Source organism: Poecile atricapillus, chromosome 6 (assembly GCF_030490865.1).
Source record: "Poecile atricapillus isolate bPoeAtr1 chromosome 6, bPoeAtr1.hap1, whole genome shotgun sequence".
In the NCBI taxonomy this organism is placed as follows: domain Eukaryota; kingdom Metazoa; phylum Chordata; class Aves; order Passeriformes; family Paridae; genus Poecile; species Poecile atricapillus.
The window spans coordinates 4,352,858-4,373,405 of record NC_081254.1 but is presented as its reverse complement, the minus strand read 5'-3'; the positions used below and the strand labels follow the sequence as shown (position 1 = coordinate 4,373,405).

Here is a 20,548-nt window from a genome sequence, read left to right as displayed (position 1 = left end):
ATTTATTGCCTTAAAGGTTCTTTAAAAACTTAGTTTGTAGGCAGAAATTATTTTGGCTTCTTTCAGACAAACACATTAGTTTACATCTCTGTAGAATTGTCATTCTACTACAGAGCAAGCAGGGAGTGTTTGTTTTAGCTTTCTACAAGAAGCAGTATAAATTCAGAGCCTGACTCTGCTAGCCAGGAACAACATTCAGCAACCCAGATATCCAGTGGTAATTACCATGTAGTGGTAATCCCCAATTTGTCTAAGTTAAGATGTACTATTCTCTCTTGTATCTCCAGAGGGCATTTCCAAGACACTCCCACTGCTAACAGCAACTTTACAGGATGATTTATTTTCAGAGTCACATACAAATAGTGCAGCTGATCAAACACACATACTGAGAAGAATGCAAGAATGTTTTAAAATATATTTTTATGTGTACAGTAAACTTATCCCTTATTATTAACCTCATTTAAGTCCTTTGTTGAACTTATGTCTTTGCCTGGTTTAAATAATTTAAATGGACCCTGGTTTTCCTTTACTTTTGGTGCTCCATTCAGAATTCCTGTCATACTTGTGGTAAAAGTGATTTACCACCGATGTTAGTGTCACACTGACAGAGCCAGCAGCATTTGCAATTATCAACTTACAAGGTATTTACTGTAACCTCTTTAGCCTTGAAGAACTTTAGATTTTATAAATAAAGATTTTGTGTTTGCCTAAGTTGAAAGGGAAGAAATCTTAACAACACTAACAAGGGCCAGGATGACAAGTACACCCTGTACAGACTTAAAATGTGAGATGTGACAAGCAGTTAAAAAAAACCAAATGAAAAATAGTAAAGTCATGGATGCTGGAGGTTTTTAGTGCAGTGCAAATTGTTCTCATTCTGTTCATTACCACACTATGAGAAAGCAATCTCTGTGAGAGCTGTCACCTCACAATTGTACTTGCACTCAGTACATTTTACAGACAAAATACCTCAATAGTTATGTAAATAACCCCTCCATCATTATCATCAGTGATTTATAAGAAATCATCATGTATTTTAAGCTAAGTAGTTCTGGAACTAGACAGGAATGCAGGAGGTGCTGGTATCACATGTACTAATTTCTTTTTGTGTCCTTACCACTAAATTTCCTATGGTGTTATCAGACCTGGTTATAAGCCAAAATTAACAACCCTAATTTTGATTGTCATGAAAATCTGGACTGAAGCAAGCCCAGCATGTCCTGCCACCCTGTTTGCAAAAACCAACATTTTTTGCTTTAGGCCTCCAATTCATACAACTGTAACTTTGCACAGACAGGGAACAGCAAACACTGCGTGTCCTGTGACAACAGCCACAACTCCCAACCCCAATTCATCTTCATAATGTCCAAATTCAAGTAGGTAAAGTCGAGTGTTGACACTTAAAGCTGATTTCTATTTACAAATAGCCCCTTGCTGCAAGTATAGTGAAATAAAGAGAAATCCTATCTAAAGAGAGAGAACACAGGTATGCAGTATTTATTTGTGAGTGGGCCACCCATGAAAACCAGATTACAAGGCAGACTTTTCAGCAGCTCTAATCATTTGGTCATGTTCTGCAAAACGGACAAAATTTGGCAGAACTTGGTAGAAAGTGATAGAGGTAAGTTCTGGTCCATACAATGGACAAGTTGTAATGTTCCATGCTTCTGAGACTTGGAACTACTTGAAAACACACCACATACAATCCATAAAGTATCAACTCCAGCAAGGATAATGTGAAGCTGAAATGAGACCAAGTAAATGATCAGATGATTACAGATAACTGCAATTGTAGAACTATTTCCCAATACATTCCACAAAAAAAAGGTTTAATTGTCCCTTCAGGTGCTTCTGGCCATAACTTATTACTTTTTTGGGATCCAGTATGGCAAAAATGAGTAGCAGACTCAGCTGCCATCAGTTTTTAATTTAAGAGGTAATGGAGCTCTTAAACTATTCTTTTGAGAACATCTAAATTAAATTTCATCAAAAAGCCTATCGTGCCATTTGTCTGACAAGGAGATCTCATTTTCAAGTTTAGAATCTTTAAGGGCATCAAATTCCTATGCTTCAGAAGCAATTTTGCAATGCAAAATAATAGTCTATTGAGGACTGGCATTCCTGGTGGATTCCCAGAGCTGCTTCCATGCTTTGAAGGAATGGACATTTGCTCACCTTACAAGACAAAATTAACATTAAACAACTGTACCAATCATTTCATTGCTGTCACATACAAATGCTCAATGTTAACTACAGGTGTAAATGCAACATTTTATTGAATTGCAGCAACACAATAATTCAATTTGCATTTAAAAAAAATTCTAGAGTAAACAAAGATATCAGATAGATTTTTTTCCAGATAAACATCCTTTGATAGAAAAGTTACTCTTGCTACCTGCAATGCTGTACAAGAAGTCACCTTCACTATTCAGAGCACTGTGATGCTCCAACTGCTCAAAGAACACTGCCAGTTTTATCTTTTCTGCTTTGACCTTGTCTTTCTTCAACACTATGGTCTAAATTTCTAGAAGATTACTTTACTGAGTAATTCCCAACCAATTTTCTCACTGGCAATCTATCAAGACATTTCATACAACAGCCACACCAGTGTGTGGGTTTTCCTTTCACACTGAGATTTGAAGACTGTAGTGTGGCTCCACCACGATCCATACTGTCTAATTCCTGACCTGTAACTACATTAACACGAAGCCTGCTAAGTGCCCAGTGCAAGAAGGAGTGAATTTGATGAGCCCAGGGAGGTAAGTTAGTAATGAATTCGTTTGTTTTAGCTCTTCCTCTACAGAGGGCTGGTTGGTTAGACAGTTATTTGCCCTAAACATCAGCCCTCTCCCAGGAATAACTTCTCTGCCCTCTGGCCAGGCCTCTGCAAAGGATCAGGTGTCTTTACAGAATTGGAGGTATTCTGTAGGAAGGATCAATCCCATCCCCTTTCTGATCTGCTCTGCAATAAGATGAACTCATGTCCTCTGTAGACAGTAACAAATAGATGCAAATACCATATGCATATATATAATAACAACACATGGGCGTCATTAAATGGCAACATGAAGGTCATTATGAAACAAGTTCACACCCTTGATGCAAAAACTCATGAGCATCACGGTGGAGGTCGCGGTAAGGCCAGTGAAGAGCGGCAGTGAGAAGGTGCCGTGTACGTACCACAGTGCTCCCGTTGTGCATGTTGTGTGTGTCCTTGTGGGCGTGGGCACAGAAATCGATGCACGCCGTGACACCCGAGAAGGGCCGACCGTCCTTGGAGCCCAGCCGGCAGTCGGGGCCCATGTGCTCGTTTTCCACCTGAAAGGAAAACAAACTACAGACACTCGGTGCTGAAAGCCACCAGCAGCTCTGTGACAGAATCAAGGCAGCCAGGCAGACTCAGTGACTGCTAGTTTCCTACGAAACATGTAACATTTGTGGCTGGATGGCAATGAGATAATCAAGTCAGCCACAATCAAAATGTCTTGGGTAGTAAAGCCATTTTATTTTATTAACAGTATTATCTCTAAGCATTTTTCACATTAAAAATACAGTGCTACTTAAGCAGCAGCTGAAGTAAAGAGGTGCAGTGTAAGGAAAGGTGCCAAATGCACTGGGATTCACAGCTGCCATGAGGCTGCAGCTCTGGGGCTGCTTCATGGACTGGAACTGCACCGTGCTCAGAGCTGGATGTCTCACACCCACCTGGTTCTGGAAAGCTTCTGGAGCGAGTTTCTTATAAACCGGAGCCACATCAGTCGCTAACGTTTGCAAATTATTTTCAAGAAGTTCCTCCTGCAGGGAAAGGCAACATTTGGTGCTGCAGTTTGCTTTAAAAGAATCTCAGCTTCTATCTCCTGTTTTATTAAACTGATTTCTGTTCTGCTGCCCTTTGTCACTGACCATAAACATCTACTTTTGCATGATTAAACCACCAAAGCTGATAAACAGGAATCAGCCAAACAACAGAGGGTACCTGCTAGGTCAGGAGCCCAGCACACAGGAACCAATTTCTGCACTGTTTTCCATAGGCAGTCAAGGAGTGAGGTGTGTTGTAAATAGAAAGACAGAAGTAACATCCAGAGGAGAAAAATCATAGCCCAAGCTGAGTGGGGACAGAAGCCCAGGTGTTCTGTTAGTGTTTTGCTTATGGGGCCTTAGCCTCTGCTGACACACCATGTGAGAAACTCCTAATAGCATTTAACTTCAGCTTTTAGGTCTTCTCTCAGCTATTATTCTCATCTTGCAGCAGAACTTCTAACAGGAACATTTGTTAACTATTTTTTGAGAGACAAAAATCAGGACTTAATGGAAATAACTACTAGATTCAGAAATAATATTCCCTTCCTTAGGCTAAGCCACATAAATACAAGAATTAGCTAAGTGGGCCTCTATGGCAGTGTCATATTTAAGCTCTTATTTGTAGAAACAATCACCCTAATTTGCTTTTCCAGGAAAATCACCAGCTAACTGGGAAAGCAGAGGGCAGTGACAGACTCCCTAATTTCTTTTCCTCCAAGGACCAGGCTTTGAGACACAACTGCAGCTTCAGTTTTTCACAGTGTATAGTGGCAAAAAGTAACAGCTTGCTTCATTTTGTTTAAAAAACCCCAATTATCACCACACACTAAACACCAGCATACATAAACACCAGGAGAGCTCACTTTTCTCAAAGGGATGTTACATTGCAAGACCAAATTGTATTTTTAACTCATACTAAACCCAGTTTTATCAGATATAAATGGCTACCACAAAAGGTTTTCTAAACCACATTAAAGGTACTGTATCCTTAATTATCCATCCTAGGAGCAATTCTTTCCTCAGTATATTACTCCCTTAACCTCATCTCAGCATCAGAAACCTACAGAGAAAATGCACACACAGAATGCTCCATGCATGACATTATACAGGGGAGAACCTAAACACACAGGAGTGGCAAAGGACAGCTAAGAAATGAGATTCCTAAAATGAAAATGCCCCATAAATACATTTTCCTAGAAACTTTCCTAGAAAGTTTATCAAACCAATTCCCTCTTGAGACAAGCAGAGCTGGGTTTGGCCTGTAGTGCCTCAGGCAGGAGTTCAGTGAGGAGGGCAGAAGGGCAGTGTTTGCTCTGCTGTGCTGAGCTGAAGCTCCACCTCAGGCCCTACCGAGGTTTGTGGATATCCACAGTGTGATGGACTCCCCACAGCCCACAGGAGACTGGGGGCTTGCACTCATGTGCATGAGAAATGTTTCATGAGCTTTTTTAGGACATAAATCAGGAGCTGGGAGGAATATTTACCTGCAGCAAATCAAGTGACATCCATCAAGAACGAAGGGATGTTTCACACTGTGTGTACAGAGATTACTGGCAGTGTGACCCTGACAGAGACCCTGGTGCCCAAGAGTGCCTCAAACACGGCAGCTGGGAAAGGTGTGGTGCTTTTACCTGGAGCTCCACAGGAAAGTGGGGTTACAGACACCAACAGTCAGAACAAAAGGCACTTGGGAGTCACCCTGAGAAGTCTCTGTTCACCAGGCACTGGTCACCAGCTTACAACACTTTGTTCCTTCTTCAGGAAGGTATTTTCAAGGTAAAGTAACTAATGTGGTTGGGTATTTATTTTTTAGAGGTTTGTTATTTCACATAATCCATCATTGTTCTCTGTGCTGCCTCACCTTTATGGCATCACTAACACTCATAAGCACCAATTATGGTATCATTTCACTGCATTGCATTTTAGCATATTAATTCCTTCAAAACTATTTGAAAAACATGCTGTCCATAGGAAAAAACAGTTTTCTCTTGGTGACAGGGGAGCCCAGGCTGTCAGCTGCTCCTACTACAGTGGGAAAGCAGTGCAACCCCAAGGTACAACATTTTCTGTGCCAAGGCAAAAGGTCTGAAACCCTGAGCTACGGACTTGGCCCTTAGAAAAAGGCATTTACTTACAAAGAATTAAAATTTCACAGTGAGCTAAATGTGCATGCAAAAGAACATTAAGAATAACTCTATGTTATGCAAATGCATAGTAATTATTCCACTGAATGAAATCTCAGTATCATTTATTCTAAATACTACAGTTACAAAAATCTTGTTGGGTGTGAATCTGTGGTAAGTTACACATACATGTGGGAGAGAGAAAGGGTGGAGAATGTCTAGTTCTAAAAATCATCAGAAAAGGCATTTTGAGAAAAGAAATAAATCTTACTTGTTTAGGGTCATCAGTGAGAAGCCTAAATTTCCTGGGGTTTTTGCTCCTGGCAAACTTACAGCCATTGAAATACATACTCCATGAACAGCCAAATGAGAATGATGCTCCACAAGTTTCTGGGTCAAGTCCTTGACATGCACAAGTACGACTACAAAAGGAAATAAAGACACATCAGGTCAGCTGCCAACACAGCTCTTGGGTCTAGGAGTTTTTTAGGTCAGGGCTATTTTGCTATTTGTTTTCTAACACAGAGCATAACAAAGGAATTTGTGAAATTCATGGCTTAACCAGGTACTTTCTATTAAGAAAATACTCAGGTGTAGAGGGCTGACTTTTCTCCACAAAGACAGTCTCAACTTCCCCATCACCCATTTTGGGGACAGAAATACCAACACTCAGTTACAGCTATATAAATACACCCAGGCATTCCTTATGACTTCTCCAGTTGGGTAACATGTTGAACCTAGAAAACAGCCCTGCTGCTTAAGGTTACCCCAAATCCAACAGTTCTTGTGCAGCAAAACCATTAACTCCAAATTGATTTGACTTTCTGAGTAGACCCTTTAAGAACACAAGCATTAGATTCAGGTCCCCAAACAGTTCTCAGAGTGTGTTAAATGTGAGCTACACAGAAATCAGCACACAGGCAGCACTGCAGCTGCAATATATTCTCTAATCAATTAAACTAAATTCCTCTCGGAGGCCCAGAGAGGAAGATCCTAGTTTTGAGTGTTCAACCTCACGTCTACTTCACAAAGTCACAAAGTATGGCACACCCAACTCCCACTGAGAGCCTCTCCTTTAGGAAAAGCCAGGAGGGAGGTGTGACACAAATGACAGCCGTGCTTTGGAGCTGTAGATGTAGGAGCTGAACTCCTGAATGGCCAAGAACCCTCCAGGCTCCCAGGCAGGGACTCACTCTTCGTTGAGGGCGCAGCGCCGGCTGGTGGGACAGCCGTACTTGCGCAGGCTCTGTGTCAGCTCCTTGTAGAGCGTGTCCGCCAGGAGGTGCGGGATCCCCTCCCAGGCCAGGATCAGGATCACGATCACAGCCGTCTGGCAGTGGTGCCCCGCGCGCTGACGGACCAAGCACAGCAACTTCTCCTCATCGCTGCTTCTTCGGATCACCTGCAAGAATCATTTGGATTATTCTTGGCTAAGCATGGGCATCACCTCGTGAGCTGCTCTTCTCTGGACACAGAAGGCCTGGAAAAGCAAGAAATGCTGCCCAGAGTGTCCACTGCAAGCAGGACTGGGACAGCATCACTGGGACAGCATCACTGGGACAGCATCACTCAGTCTCTGGTGTAGAACACGATTTTGTGTTGCTCTTTTCCCTGCAGTAGAAATAGCAGCACATTTTACAGGAGGAGAAATATTTTAGGTGTTGTACACAAGCAATAAAGAAGATGAATTACAAGGAAAACAACCTCTAGAAGGACAACAGATCCCCTGAGAACCCAAAATTGCCTTGAAAATATGGCAGAAAGCGTAGTGCCAAACACTCCAGAAGGCAGGTCTGTGAAAACACACTCCAAAGGCACACACAGTGCTAGGGCAGCCACCAGTGTTACAGATCAGTATCTAAGATGGTTCCCACCTTGCAAAGAAAATTAGAAGAAAACAATGAAACAGACTGTGCTCTTAGTGAGGGAAGGAATGGGATTTTTCAGAACACATCCCTAGACTGCCTGTATTAAAATTCTTAGAGTGCTGAAGCTTTTACTAACCTGTATGATACACACAGCAACCTTATTCCTCACACACAGACTAACCAGTATGGAAGAGTACAGTACATCACTGAAAAAAAATGGGAAAAAATTATAGTCCTACTCCCACAAATTTAGGTTTTTGCCACAATCTGAAACAGAGTTGCATTTAAGATCATAAAAAGCATAGGTAATACTAGAACACAGTTGTGGAAAACAGGTTTATTTATTCAATGTGTTTTAGCCAGCACAAAGCCTCCAGCAAAGGTTTCAACTTTGCAGTGTGAAGCTCCAAACACCACAGGCCTGGTGCTCTGTGAGGCAGTAGAGGCTCAGTGCTCCTCAGCCCTGTGATACAGGCTGGGGATCTGTGTGGCTCTTGCAGTGAGTGCCCAAACCCTGCGCTCCTCTCAGCCAGCTCTGCTGCAACCAACCTGCTGCAGGCACAGAGCTGCTCAGCCCAACCTTCACCCAGAGCTCCCACAAAAGCAGGAAGGCAACAGTTCACCTTCTCTTTCAGTGCCTCCAAATAGCTGAGCTTTCAGGCAGATTCCCTATTGGACTGATGTCAAATGTGCTTTGCTGCCAGATGTGCAGCTGTCACTCATATGTGACCCCCTAGCCTGATCACCTCTGAATATCGAAGTCATTTGGACTCAGCAAAAGCAGGGACCAAAGCACACTTGCAATTCATCTGCAAATGAAAATGTTTACAACGGATGAACAGTTGGAGAGAGCATCTGTGCAGGCTGAGCGGGAAGACCCAAGCTTAAAGTTTATTTGTGTCAAGAGATAAAAGTATGGCCCTTCTAAAGTTAATCTTATACTCCTAAAATCAGCCTTAAGCTTAATGAGAAAATGAGTAAATGCCTCTGATAGACCATTCCTCAAAAGGAATCTTGGTTGTGACTCCCCAACAGTTCAGTATGTTTTATAAAGAAAGAAAAAGAATCCAACACATTTACATTTAGGTGAGGTTTACAGAAATCTGTTATGGCTGATAAACAATACAGGTTACTCAAGTCAATGTGAGTTTTACATTCCTGAGGCAGCACAGTTCCTTCAAGCCAGAACAAATTAATTTGGTTACTCAGTGTGAAATGATGCTTTTACTTTTCTTTTTTAATTTGTTTTTTTATATTTATTTCTAGGTGTAACTTCAATAGCACAGTCTGGTACTGTGTAACTTTAGGTTGCCTCTTTTAAGTTCTCTTACAGCTTTAAACTAGAAACAGAGTCCAGGAAAAATGACAAGTGAACACAATGAAAATTTATTATTTCCTTTAAACCAAGACCACACTTCCCTGGAGTTCAGTGTAGCTGGAATTTGCTTCATTATGTATATAGCAGAGAATCCAATACACTTATTGGACCCCAAATCATTTTAGAGTGCATCACCTTTGAGGACACAAAGGCAGGGAAGGGATTTAGGAGCTGTGTGAATTTTGTGTCTGCGGGTCAGATTACACCATGTGCTCACCCTGTCCTGGAGATCAGGCACTTCTCCCACCTGGTGCAGGCTCACAAGAGCCCACTCTGCACCACAGCAGACCCACGGCCAGGGGCAGCACAGCCACAGCTGCTTTCCCCCAGCAACTGAGGATTCTCCCCACATTACATCCCTGCCATTCTCACAGAAGTGATAAACTGAGTCTCTCTTGTGTAATAATAAACCCTCAGCAGTGCCACACTGGATGTACAGAAAAGCAGCTCTGAGCAGGACCAAACTCTCGAGTGTTTCCTCAGACTGGGAACAATGCAGCGATCAGCTGGCAAACCTTGTGTCCAAAGGTTTTTGGTATTACTCATGATTTCTGTGATGTAGTTAGCAACAGTGATAAAGTAAATAATTTAGTACTTCAGTTTGTTTTATTTTGGTCCCTAATGCATTTAAAAGGCATGAGAAAGTAATCATTTGTTAAGTGGGAGAACTGAAAAGCTCGGTTTTTAGAATGGGAAAATAAAATCCTTTCTCCTGCAATTGCTTTTCCACACAAGCTAACCATGACTGACTGTCTGACTCACACTAGAAAAATAACATAATCAACAAAACAGACTTGTAACAAGTTTGTGAAGCATTATGTAACACTTAAATGCAACAAGCAATAGCACCACCCTGAAGTTGTCCCAAGGAAGGTTTAGGTTGGATATTAGGAACAATTTATTCCGAGAAGGGACTGTCAAGCCTTGGCACAGGCTGCCCAGGGCAGTGGGGGAGTTCCCGTCCCTGGGGGAATTTAAAAGACACACAGAAGTGGTGTTTAGGGATGTGGTGTAGTGCTTGTTGGCAGTGCTGGGTTAATGATGGGACTCAATGATCCTAGAGGGCTTTTCCAGCATAAATGATCCTGTGATGCCATGGTCAGCTTCTTGGAATTATGCAGGGCCAGATCAGCCCTGAGCTCATTTCAGCAAGCACTCAATGTCATCAGTGCTAAGCATCCACCAAGACTCCCACATTAACAATGAATAATCTGTTTCAGCTGCAACACAGAACCTCTGGGAAGAACAAAACCTAACAAACTTCTGCACAAAGCTCAACTGATCCCCACTGGCCCTGCTCTGCACTCAGTAACGGGGCATGAAGTGACAGGATAGCCACTCCCTCACCTGGGTGCCAACATGACCATGGAACATGACAAAAAGGAAACACTGACATGGGGCACAGCCCCCTCCACACATTCCACACGCTTTCCCTTAGAGCACTCCCATGCTGGACACACAGTACCATTAGTACCATCCTTGCAGGTGCTAATTTGGACAGGATGCTCAGTTATTTGGACCATCCCTCTGGTGCTGTAGCTGTGCACCCACCACTACCACGTTCTGCATTCCTACAGATATCCAGGTGTCCTTGTTGCAGTTTACATCCAGAGGAAGGCAGCATTCATTTTATCAGCTAGCCCAGATAGTCTCAAACACCAGAACCTGAGAATATGAGCAACCAACTCAGACCCAAACACAATCAACAGATCTTAAGGCAACACACCACAGCTACACCTGTTTCTACAGCCACAAAGGTCTAGGCTCACCCAATTTTCTTACCAGAAAGCATGAGCCAAAACTGCAGCATGCTTATTGAAGAGGTGCCTTACGTAGCAGAATTTGGTGCAGCAATTCAGCAACAAGTTTGGGATAAACAAGAGAAGTTTTTTCACGCCTTTGTATAAAACAATAGTGAAGATACAGGGATTCTAAAAACTGAAGAGTACAAGAACAAGGTCAGGGCAGCAAACTGTCCTGCCCAGCCTTATCCTGATCCTGAGCTTGATTAACAGCAGCTGCCTATGGATGAGCAGCAAAAAAGACACTGGGATGTGGAGATGGTTCTCAGTGAAGCCAGGCACCTTCCAGCCAGCCAGCAGCAGCTCAGGGGATGTGCTCTCTCCCAGCTTTTCAAGGATCTGCCTTTTCTGCATTTCTCCACTTATTTTTAAATCTATGCAGCAATACATCACCCACTACATTACCAGGAAAGTTTAATTACAGATTATGTGAAAGAAAAAAATCATTGCCTTTCCTTCCTTCCAGCTCAGTCCCTGCCAGTGCCCTCTGGTTTTGGTCCAGGATGAGACTGGGTAAGACATGGCTGTTGAGCTCTCCATGCCATTGGAGACTTGAGACAGCCCTGCTTTCTTCTCCCCTTCCCTCCCTGCCAGGCTGGCCAGTTTGCACCTGCCTTTCCCAGTTCTGCTGTGCTTTCTGGAGAGGGAGGACCAGACCCAGCCAGCCTGAGGTGCAACAGATTTCTCACAGAGCCAGAACTATTCCACTATTTTGTTGTTCCTCCCCAATAATTCTCACTGGTTTCTTTTGCTGTTCCCATCACAGCTGAACAAGCTGGTGTCTAATGAACCATTATCTTGAGCACCAACAGCCCAGTGTCCATCACTGTGTAAATGAAACCACAACACTGCTTTCTGTGGGACTTTTGTATTTATCAAGTCAGTTTTAGCTATTATTTTAATGGCCATTTTTTTCTGATTGCAAGTCTTTCCTGCTCTTCATGATGTCCCTCCTCTTCATTATCCTGAACAACTTTTTATCAACAGCAGTTTGGCTCCTGTCTCCCACGTTTTTCAAGCAATTTCTAAATGGTTTGCAGTGAACAACATCAGTAAAGTTACACTATCAATAAAACCTGCTTCAGCTGTCCAAATGCTCAAGTTCTACTTCCTTGGCAGGAGCTCTAGAACAAGGAATAAGTCCATTGTGAGTAAAAATGTTACGAGACATAAGCCAGTCTATCTAAATTAGCACGTACACGACTTATGAAAGTAGCTAAGAGTCAGCCTGCAGAAGCTCAGTGCACCAGATGCTGAATTACCACATGGATGAGAAATTACTTTCCAATTACCATTACCAGAAGAGCTGTGTTACCTTTAACATGATAGAAACCAGACACTGCTAGCAAAGAGCACAAAATTGTAACTGTGTTAAATACACTCCTGTAAATTACTGGATAAACTTCCCTCCCCCCCCTCAAAACCAACAAAAACGTCCTTTTTAGGTTTTTTCCACCTCCACGTGGTTCCACTGCAGCATTCCCTCCAGCCCATTCTGAATTTCTTCAGTAAAATAAACTTTGTCTGCTTTGCAGAGTATAAGTAATTGATTTCAAAGTGAGAACACGTTTAACTGTTCCCTGTAATTTCCTGAAATAGGAAACTAACTTACAGCACTGTGGCTCCAAGTTTTCTAACCTGCAGATTCTGCTTCTGTACAGAGTCTGTGTATAGAGATCCCTCAATGCAGGACAAGACTCTGCTAAGTTACAATTCCTTAATAATCCACCAGTGCAAGGTGCTGTCCAAAGCTGCTGCTGTTCTGGCAGCTGGTGCTGTGACAGACAGCAGGACAAATGGCCCAGCTTGTCACAGAAGTCTGCCCTCCTTTTTTCTAATTGCCCCTTAAATACACACTAAATCATATTAGAACTCTTTTCTTACTGTTACATCCTTTTATTCTCAGCATGTCTAAGAGATATTAAAATGGAAGTAAGTTCCACTGTGCTGAATTTTCTCAGCGCTAGCAGACTACATCAAAGGAGTTAGCTCTGAACAGCTGCAGTCAATCCAACCCTGTAAAGCTCTTTAGCCATTTCTGCAGGACTATCACTGATGTGCAATATCTGCAGTGATCTGCAAACACTTCTTGTGCAGTTGCTCCTGGCACCGGTGCTGCAGCAGTGACAGATGAGCAGATTGCAGCACATACAGGGTAAGCGATTCTTCTGCAGTCACGCCACCAGCACTGCAGAAGTGAGGACAAAATCCACATCTCAGCTGCCAGTGCCCTTCCCCTCCTCACTCCCTCAAACTTCCCCTTCTGCCAGACTGCAGCCATGGAAAGCTGCACTTGCTTTGGTAGGGATTGTTCAGAGGTCACTTTGCTTTAAATAAAGTAGTGATAATACCAAAATTCTTGCTTGTTAATAATACTTAACCTTGTTTACCTTAACACAGCTTTTCTCCTTCATTTTTACTTTATTACTTTTACTTAATGAACAGCTTTACTTTGGATGATGTTACAAACATTTCTGTCCAAAATAAACTCCTCTAATTCTGTATTTAGCCAACAGTGAAAACAGTGCCTGCACAGCTCCACACACTATCATGAGATACAACACTACAGCAAGAAAGGGATGCTCCAGGAAAACACTATAGAAAAAATGAACGAAACCCCCACCAACCACCCTCTCTATCTCCTAAAAATAATCTCCTTGAAGACTTCTCCTATGGAGAGCATCACTTCAGTATAAAGACAGTTTAATAAATGAAATAAAAGCACAAAGTACAGTAGGCTGCTTAAAGCAGAGTGGAACTGCACATCCTACTTCCACCTGTGTCTAGGAGACAGTCAGTCCAGCAGAATTTAGTTTAAAGTCTTTTTCAAATCTATTTTAAAAATTCCCCACTCGTGTTCCAAATGCATGACAGCTTCACGGTCCCCAGGACTGCAGCAGAACTCCTGACCCCTGAACAGAAAATAACCATCAGAGCCACTTCCCTTTAATGGATTACACATCTCTTCTAATACTAACAGTAACAGAGAGACAAAGCAGGAGTAACTTCTCCATTTCCTCACTTTCTCAATTCCCACTTTCAATGACTTTCTCAACTCAAACCAAACTAGCAAACTGAAAAAAAAATCTGCTCTGCATCTACAGAACACATTTATTGTTATTAATGCTTACTCAGCACTTCACAAATTATAGTTTCTGGCATTTAGTTACAAGTTCCTATCGGTTCAGTGATCTAGGAAATCTTGATTATAACCGTGGGCTAAGCATTGCTCTAAAATCATTATTTTTAGTGGCTAATATCAGGTTTGTGTTTGTACAGGGGTGTAAGGAGGACTTTTATCTGCTTTTATTCCACCCCTATTTTTTTTTTATTTATACAGCTTACTAATAAACAGCCAAAATAAAGAAAATAAAGATCTGTCAAGCTATAAATAAAAAAACCTCATAAAAGGCAAACAGAAAACAGTACACAAGTGAAAGAGGCTAAGAAACAACATCCAAAAGGCATAAAAGCACCATAACACTGTATTTGCAAAGAAATTAGGGCTACCATCAGGATAACAGAATCTAAAAGGACAACAGATCATCCAACTGTTAATAAAAACCCCAAAATCAAAACCAACCAAACAAACAAAAAATCAGGAAAAAAAAGGCATTCAGAGAAGATAAGGCTTAGAAGTTCACAAACAAGAAGTTGGGAAAGATTCCCATGTCAGAAAAGCTTCACAGAGGACACTCAATTTTTTTTCTTTCAGTTAAAGCCCTGACAAAAATGGTTAGAGGACAATTGTAAAAAACAAACACAAACAAAATCCAAACCCTCATGTCCTGCCCCCAAAGAGCAGGACTTTGCCAAGTTCAGCTGATACCCACAAAAGAAAGTCAAGGATGAAACAACTGCAGTATTAAATGTGATGTGCATTGTCTTGATTTTTAATACATTATTACCAGAGGCCCTGAATTCTCCCAGCAGGACCCAGCTCTGTGGAAAGCCCCTGGAGGAAATCAGTTGATGCTGTGATGGCATCAGCCTGGTGTCAGTGTGGGCAAGGCAGGGATCACCCAGCAAAGCTGATACACAGCGAGAGCTCAAACTTCTCAAATCACAGCTCAGCGTTTCTGTGGGTCTGTTTTTGGATAGAGATGGACTCTGAGTTGGGCATTACCATGCAGGAATGAGAATCTGGCCTATGGAAATGCCAAATCACTGCTCTGCATCGGTGAAAAAGCAAAAACAACTGCAAGGAATTACTGGGAATGGAGCAGAGGGCTGAAATCATCATTGCCAGCATTTTAACTTCCAGCATGAGGGAACAGGAAGGAAAGGGAGAAGATGACATTCATGAAAGGCAACTGAACACAAAAACACTGCCTCCAGCTCAGGGAAGCACAAAGCTGTGAATTACTACAGACCAAGTGAGCCTTCTGGGAGGCAACCGTCCTGCTCTTCCACCTTCGTGCCATTGATCAGCCACAGAGACACAACATTGGCAAAAAGAACCTCAGCCTGACCTGGAAGATTTTGTCATTTCTTCTCCCTTGGTTTTTTCCCCAGAGCTGGAGCCTTAAAAATTGCATTGCAACTCCAAACGAAGGCAAGAGACAGCAATGATACCTTAGGTGATCCAAGGCAACATCCACTGAAACCAGGAGAAGAAACCCACAGGAAATGGATTTAATCCAAAACCAGCAAAACCCAAATCTCAACCCCTTCTGGGGTCAGCACTGATGTGCCATTGGCTTCAGTGCTGCAGGATGATGCCTACAGTGAGCTACTCATGAACAACTCACAAACTCATCAACCTTTTCACATAAATTGAGGTAATTGTAATTGACCATCACCCAGAGCAGGAGAAAACCAAACCACAGCACATCTGTTACAAGCTGAAGCTCTGATCAAACAGTCACCACTGCTGGTTCTAGGGAAGCACAGTAACATGAAAGCTTTCATTAAACCTACAGCCTGCTGAGTGACAGGCTGGTCATTCCAGGACTTCAAAGCTTTCTTTTCTTTAACATATTACAAAACAGTATCATGACTTGGACAGAGCAAAAGAAATCCAAACAGAAAAGAAGGAAGAACACATTTACCCCAGCAAGTGTCCCAGGATGGCAAGTTATTTTCTGACCACACACCTACACAGATATCCACACATTGGGAATCTGTGCCAAAACTCTATTAATTCTGTTCTGACAAACAAATGTGACAACGTGATTTGATGGGGAGAAGAAAAATCCCCAGAGGTCAAGCAATTGTTGTTGCTGCCTCATGCAGTGCAAACAATCACAAGCTCATCTCCCCAGTTCATGTGGGTGTCAGTCTGATACCTACACAGAGAACAGGCACAAGGTTTCCAGCCCTGGGCAGTAATAACTGAAAATGTTTAGCTAATAGGAGCATTCTTGTTCACATCCAGAGGGACAAAGTATCACCCTAAAATATTATACATTAAAAAAAAAAATACAGTAGATATGGTTATTATTATTAAAAGAATGAAAGAGAAATAATTCTGAAAGTTTATGGCAACCTGAAATCTAAGAAAGGAATCTGTCCCAGAAGATGTTTAACACACCAGGTCCATCTTGGGAGTCACTTAAGAGACAATAACTTCAGAGACAATCAGTATTATGGAATGCAGTCACTAACAGAAGAATGTATGGACACAGGTACTTCAGAAAGCCTCCTTTAATCTTAAAATATTTCTAGTAAACCAAAAAGATAAAATAACCTAGTGGAAATGGGGAAAATTAATTGGGAAAAAATAGTTCAATGCGATCAACAGATAAGTTCCATTCTCCTATCCTGTTTGCTTCAGCAGAGCTCCATCCCAGTGCTCTCAGCAGCGAGTCCCTGCAGAGCCCTAAGGGCAGGAGCATGTCCATCTGCAAAGCAGAAATGAGTCTGTTCCAAAGGACACTGGAAATGAGTAAGTGAAAGTCCCTGTGCAGCTACAGAGCTCATGGCTGCAAGTATCAAAGAGAACAGCAAACCTTTTCCAGATGCTTTCAAACAAATCTCGCCATCCAGTTTCTTTGGTTGTAGCCAAAACCCAAATATGCTCCATGAAAGGATTAAAAGTAGCACTGCCCATGAAAAATTAATGCAACACTTTAAGAACATCAACCCGAAATGTGGATCTTATACAGGATGAAACAGTTCTACAGATGTCAGAAATTCCCTTCCCTCTCTTGTACTGAACAGTCACACAGCAACAGCACACTTGGAAAACCATTCCTCCTCTTTAGGTGTGAACTCACACAGGAGAAAGTCACTGCTCCTTACAACTTTGGTTAAATGAACACTGAAGCTACACCTCACAAACATTTTACATACAGGAAGGTGAAAACCTCACTGGAGAGCAGGTGCCCATACCTTAAACCAGCCCTCTGCAGAGGCCCCCCAGGGCTTTCTGACTGCCCCAGTGCCCCCTCCTGCAGGACACCTCCAGCCACGCTCAGGGACCAGAGATGCTGCCAGTTCTGCCTTACACAAAACGCAGTCTGCTGATACTGGCGACACAAAAATCAAGGTTAAGAGTTAGTTTTAAATGCCTTCTTCCTTCTCAACTGTTTCTGTGGTGAAATTTTTAGCTCCTGTCCTCTGTTAAAACTCAGTGTTTTGCTTAGCTGAAACACTGAGAAAAATGTTTCCATTCTTTTTGGTTCAGTTGTTTATGAAATTATTTTTTTTTTCTTGCATACTGGGTTTGTTATTAAATATTATCTGATGCACAATCACATAAGTGATTCCCTTCTGAAAAACAGTTTATGTATCGAGTATAAAAAACACATTTTGACTGTTCCAAGCACAAGCAGTAAATGTTTAACATGCAAATTCACTCACATACAATAAGCAATAACCTTATTTTTGGCATGTAGTTACAAACACTACCCTATCAACTGTACAGTTACCTTCACAGTTTTTTCAATCAAGTCTGAAATTCCTAAATACAGCAATACAGTTTTTTTTAACAGCCAAGTTCTTTTATTATTTTCCAAAACTCAGTTTAAAAGATTTCCAGTCTACTTTTTACCTCCCTCAGTGGTTTCAGCAAAGATTAAGGACAATCAATTCTTTCCAAGCTCTCTCCTGGAGCTTGTGTCTGTTACCTCATTTCCTGGCTCCTATGAAGCAATGTGAGACAAGACTTTGGTGAAAACTATCATCATAACATTCACATTTTCAAATCCTGAGTTCAGTTCCTCAAAAATAGTAATGAACCCCTTGGCATATGAGACTGAAATTCTTCCATCACTCTTTTCTTTAAGTGGTCATGCAACTGAGAAGGGTTTTTAAAAATGTTCCTGGATAGCTTTCCAACTCCCCCAACCAACCATCTTTTCTCTCTTTTACAATTCTCAGTGACCTATTTCGAAAAACACTCCAACTTTCAGACACTGTCAGGGTATTTCCACCCTTGGTCATCTCTGCCAGCTCTGTTAAGCCTCTCCCTTTCACACTCATTCAAACCACAGTACGTAACATACAGCTCCGCACCTTAAATTTAAACAAAAAAGGTAAAAAAAATCGTTTTCCTTTGCTTCATCATTCAGGCAGACTTTTCAATCAATTAAAATTCAGATCTTCATTAAAGATCAGATGAGATTTTAGGTCAAGGACTGCACATCATTTGAAGCCACACAAAACAACTTTATTGATTTAATATAGAAACTTACCCACTTGGCAATTGGACACCCCTGAGAGCTTTTTCCTTCCTTTCCTGTATAAACCACTACCTCTATTCTTACAGCGCTTCCTTTCGCTCCATACCTGCATTAAAAAAAGTTCATGAGTAAAACAAACTACTGTAGACCATTTGAAAAGAGGAAACATTTTCAGTAAAAGATTAATGAATTTATTTTTACTGGAGTATTTTATAAACAAAGTATTTATAAAGCAAAAAAACAAAAAACAAAAAACAACCTTTTAATTTATAATCCTACTTGCAAGACTAGTTTTTGACATGTCTCTTCTGATAAACTTCTGGCACTTAGGAAATGGTATCTGCATACAGATCATAGTGCAATCTAAACTAATATGACCTTTTTCTTTCCAGTTTGCCACAGCTTCTTCACAGGTAGGACACCAGAAAACCTTATTCTGCCAGCTGCTGATCTCTGTCCTTCCTACTGACTTCAAGGGTACTTCAGAACAAACTGCACTTGAACTCCAGCCCTGGGCTCAGAAAAGACACACGAATTTGGACCTGAAGTGCTCATGCTCACCTCATGCACATCTGAACAAGAAAACACTTTATAATTGAGTACTGACAAAAGTCCAGCAAAACAAAGCTAAAGACAACACTTCATTTCTCAGAGCTCTACTTCTTCCCTGTTTAGACAGTCAAAAATACAATGAGCATTAAAAGCTGAATTCTCCTCACCTGTTCTCCATAATTTCTCTCACAGCAGCAACACTTGGTCCTGTCCCGAGGTGCGTGTAATAGGGGCCTTCATCTTTCTCTATAATTTGCTCTGCAAGCAGGTAAAGAAAACTGTGTTGGCACATCCAAAATTTATTTACCCCATGAAAAATAAACTTAGAAACAGTTTACGGAAATGCCTTCCAAATTAAATTAGAACACAGAGTTTGACCCTGAAATATCATGAAGGGTATGACAGGCTTTTTTCTTCAGTTGCTTTGGAATTATTTTATGCTTATTTCCTCCAGTGATTTTGCTAGCATTTTTTTAATGTTCTTAAGTAAAACCCTAAATATAGCAATATTTTGCATTCTTTAAAACTTTCATTGGAGGAGCTGGTATTTCCTAAGTAAAACTCCCAATATCCTTGTTGGTAGGAACATTATTAATTCATTTTAGACAAAGGGGAATTGAGGGCAATAAAATAAATTAACAGCTAATCATATCCTACAGAACAGAAAACATAACCCAGGCTTCTTAACAAGCACTCAGTTGATTCAGGACACAAAGCTAAGGTGAAACAATCTGCCTGCAGATGATTTGCTGTGAAGGCTCTGACCTGTCTTCCCATCTGGGTGCTTTGGCAGTGACAACACCGCGCATCTCACAGCCTCAGCCAAGCTGTGCCTGCACAACCCTCCATGCAGAGCTTGCTCTGACACCTCCTGCTGCAACAGAGTCACTCTGCAAGTGCCCCCACCTCCACTCCACCTGAGCTCTCCTCCTGTGGCCAGAGGTGTCAGGAGCTTTGGCCATGGACTCTCCCAGGCCATCCCACAGTGGCCATCGGGAATAACAGTGATGGGAGCAAGGCCAGCTACGCTCTCCTGCTTGTCTAGCAGATTTAGGCAACAAGGAAAATACACTGGGACACTGCTGCCCAGCCCACTCAAGCACAAACCAGTTCTAGACCATCAAAGTCATGACCTGATAACAGTGCAGGGAAATGCACATAAAGCACAAACCAGCAATGGCAGAACAATGAACAGAAAAACTCCCTCTCCTCCAGGGTTACATTTAAGTGGAGGATGTAAACCTGCCAGCTGCAGTACAAAAAAATAAAATCCTCGATTCTGCTGTGCTCTGCAGGCCCAAAGAACACCAAGCAAACGTTACAAAGGAGGGGAAAGACAATTTCCTCCGGTCTTCTAATGGTGAAACACCGATTCTTGTGCAACAGCCATCACATACAC

At 41.8% G+C, this 20,548-nt stretch overlaps 1 protein-coding gene across 1 annotated transcript in view; it reads right to left on the bottom strand.

Annotated features, from left to right (window-relative positions):
* TET1 (tet methylcytosine dioxygenase 1) overlaps window positions 1-20,548 on the bottom strand; it is a 63,488-nt gene that overhangs the window by 9,476 nt on the left and 33,464 nt on the right. The window contains exons 5-10 of the mRNA XM_058841443.1: window positions 19,317-19,407; window positions 18,610-18,703; window positions 7,118-7,326; window positions 6,196-6,346; window positions 3,706-3,795; window positions 3,181-3,318 (exon numbers count right to left, since the gene is read on the bottom strand). Of these exons, the coding sequence (XP_058697426.1) occupies window positions 3,181-3,318; window positions 3,706-3,795; window positions 6,196-6,346; window positions 7,118-7,326; window positions 18,610-18,703; window positions 19,317-19,407 (773 nt within the window). The remainder of the gene's footprint in view (window positions 1-3,180; window positions 3,319-3,705; window positions 3,796-6,195; window positions 6,347-7,117; window positions 7,327-18,609; window positions 18,704-19,316; window positions 19,408-20,548) is intronic.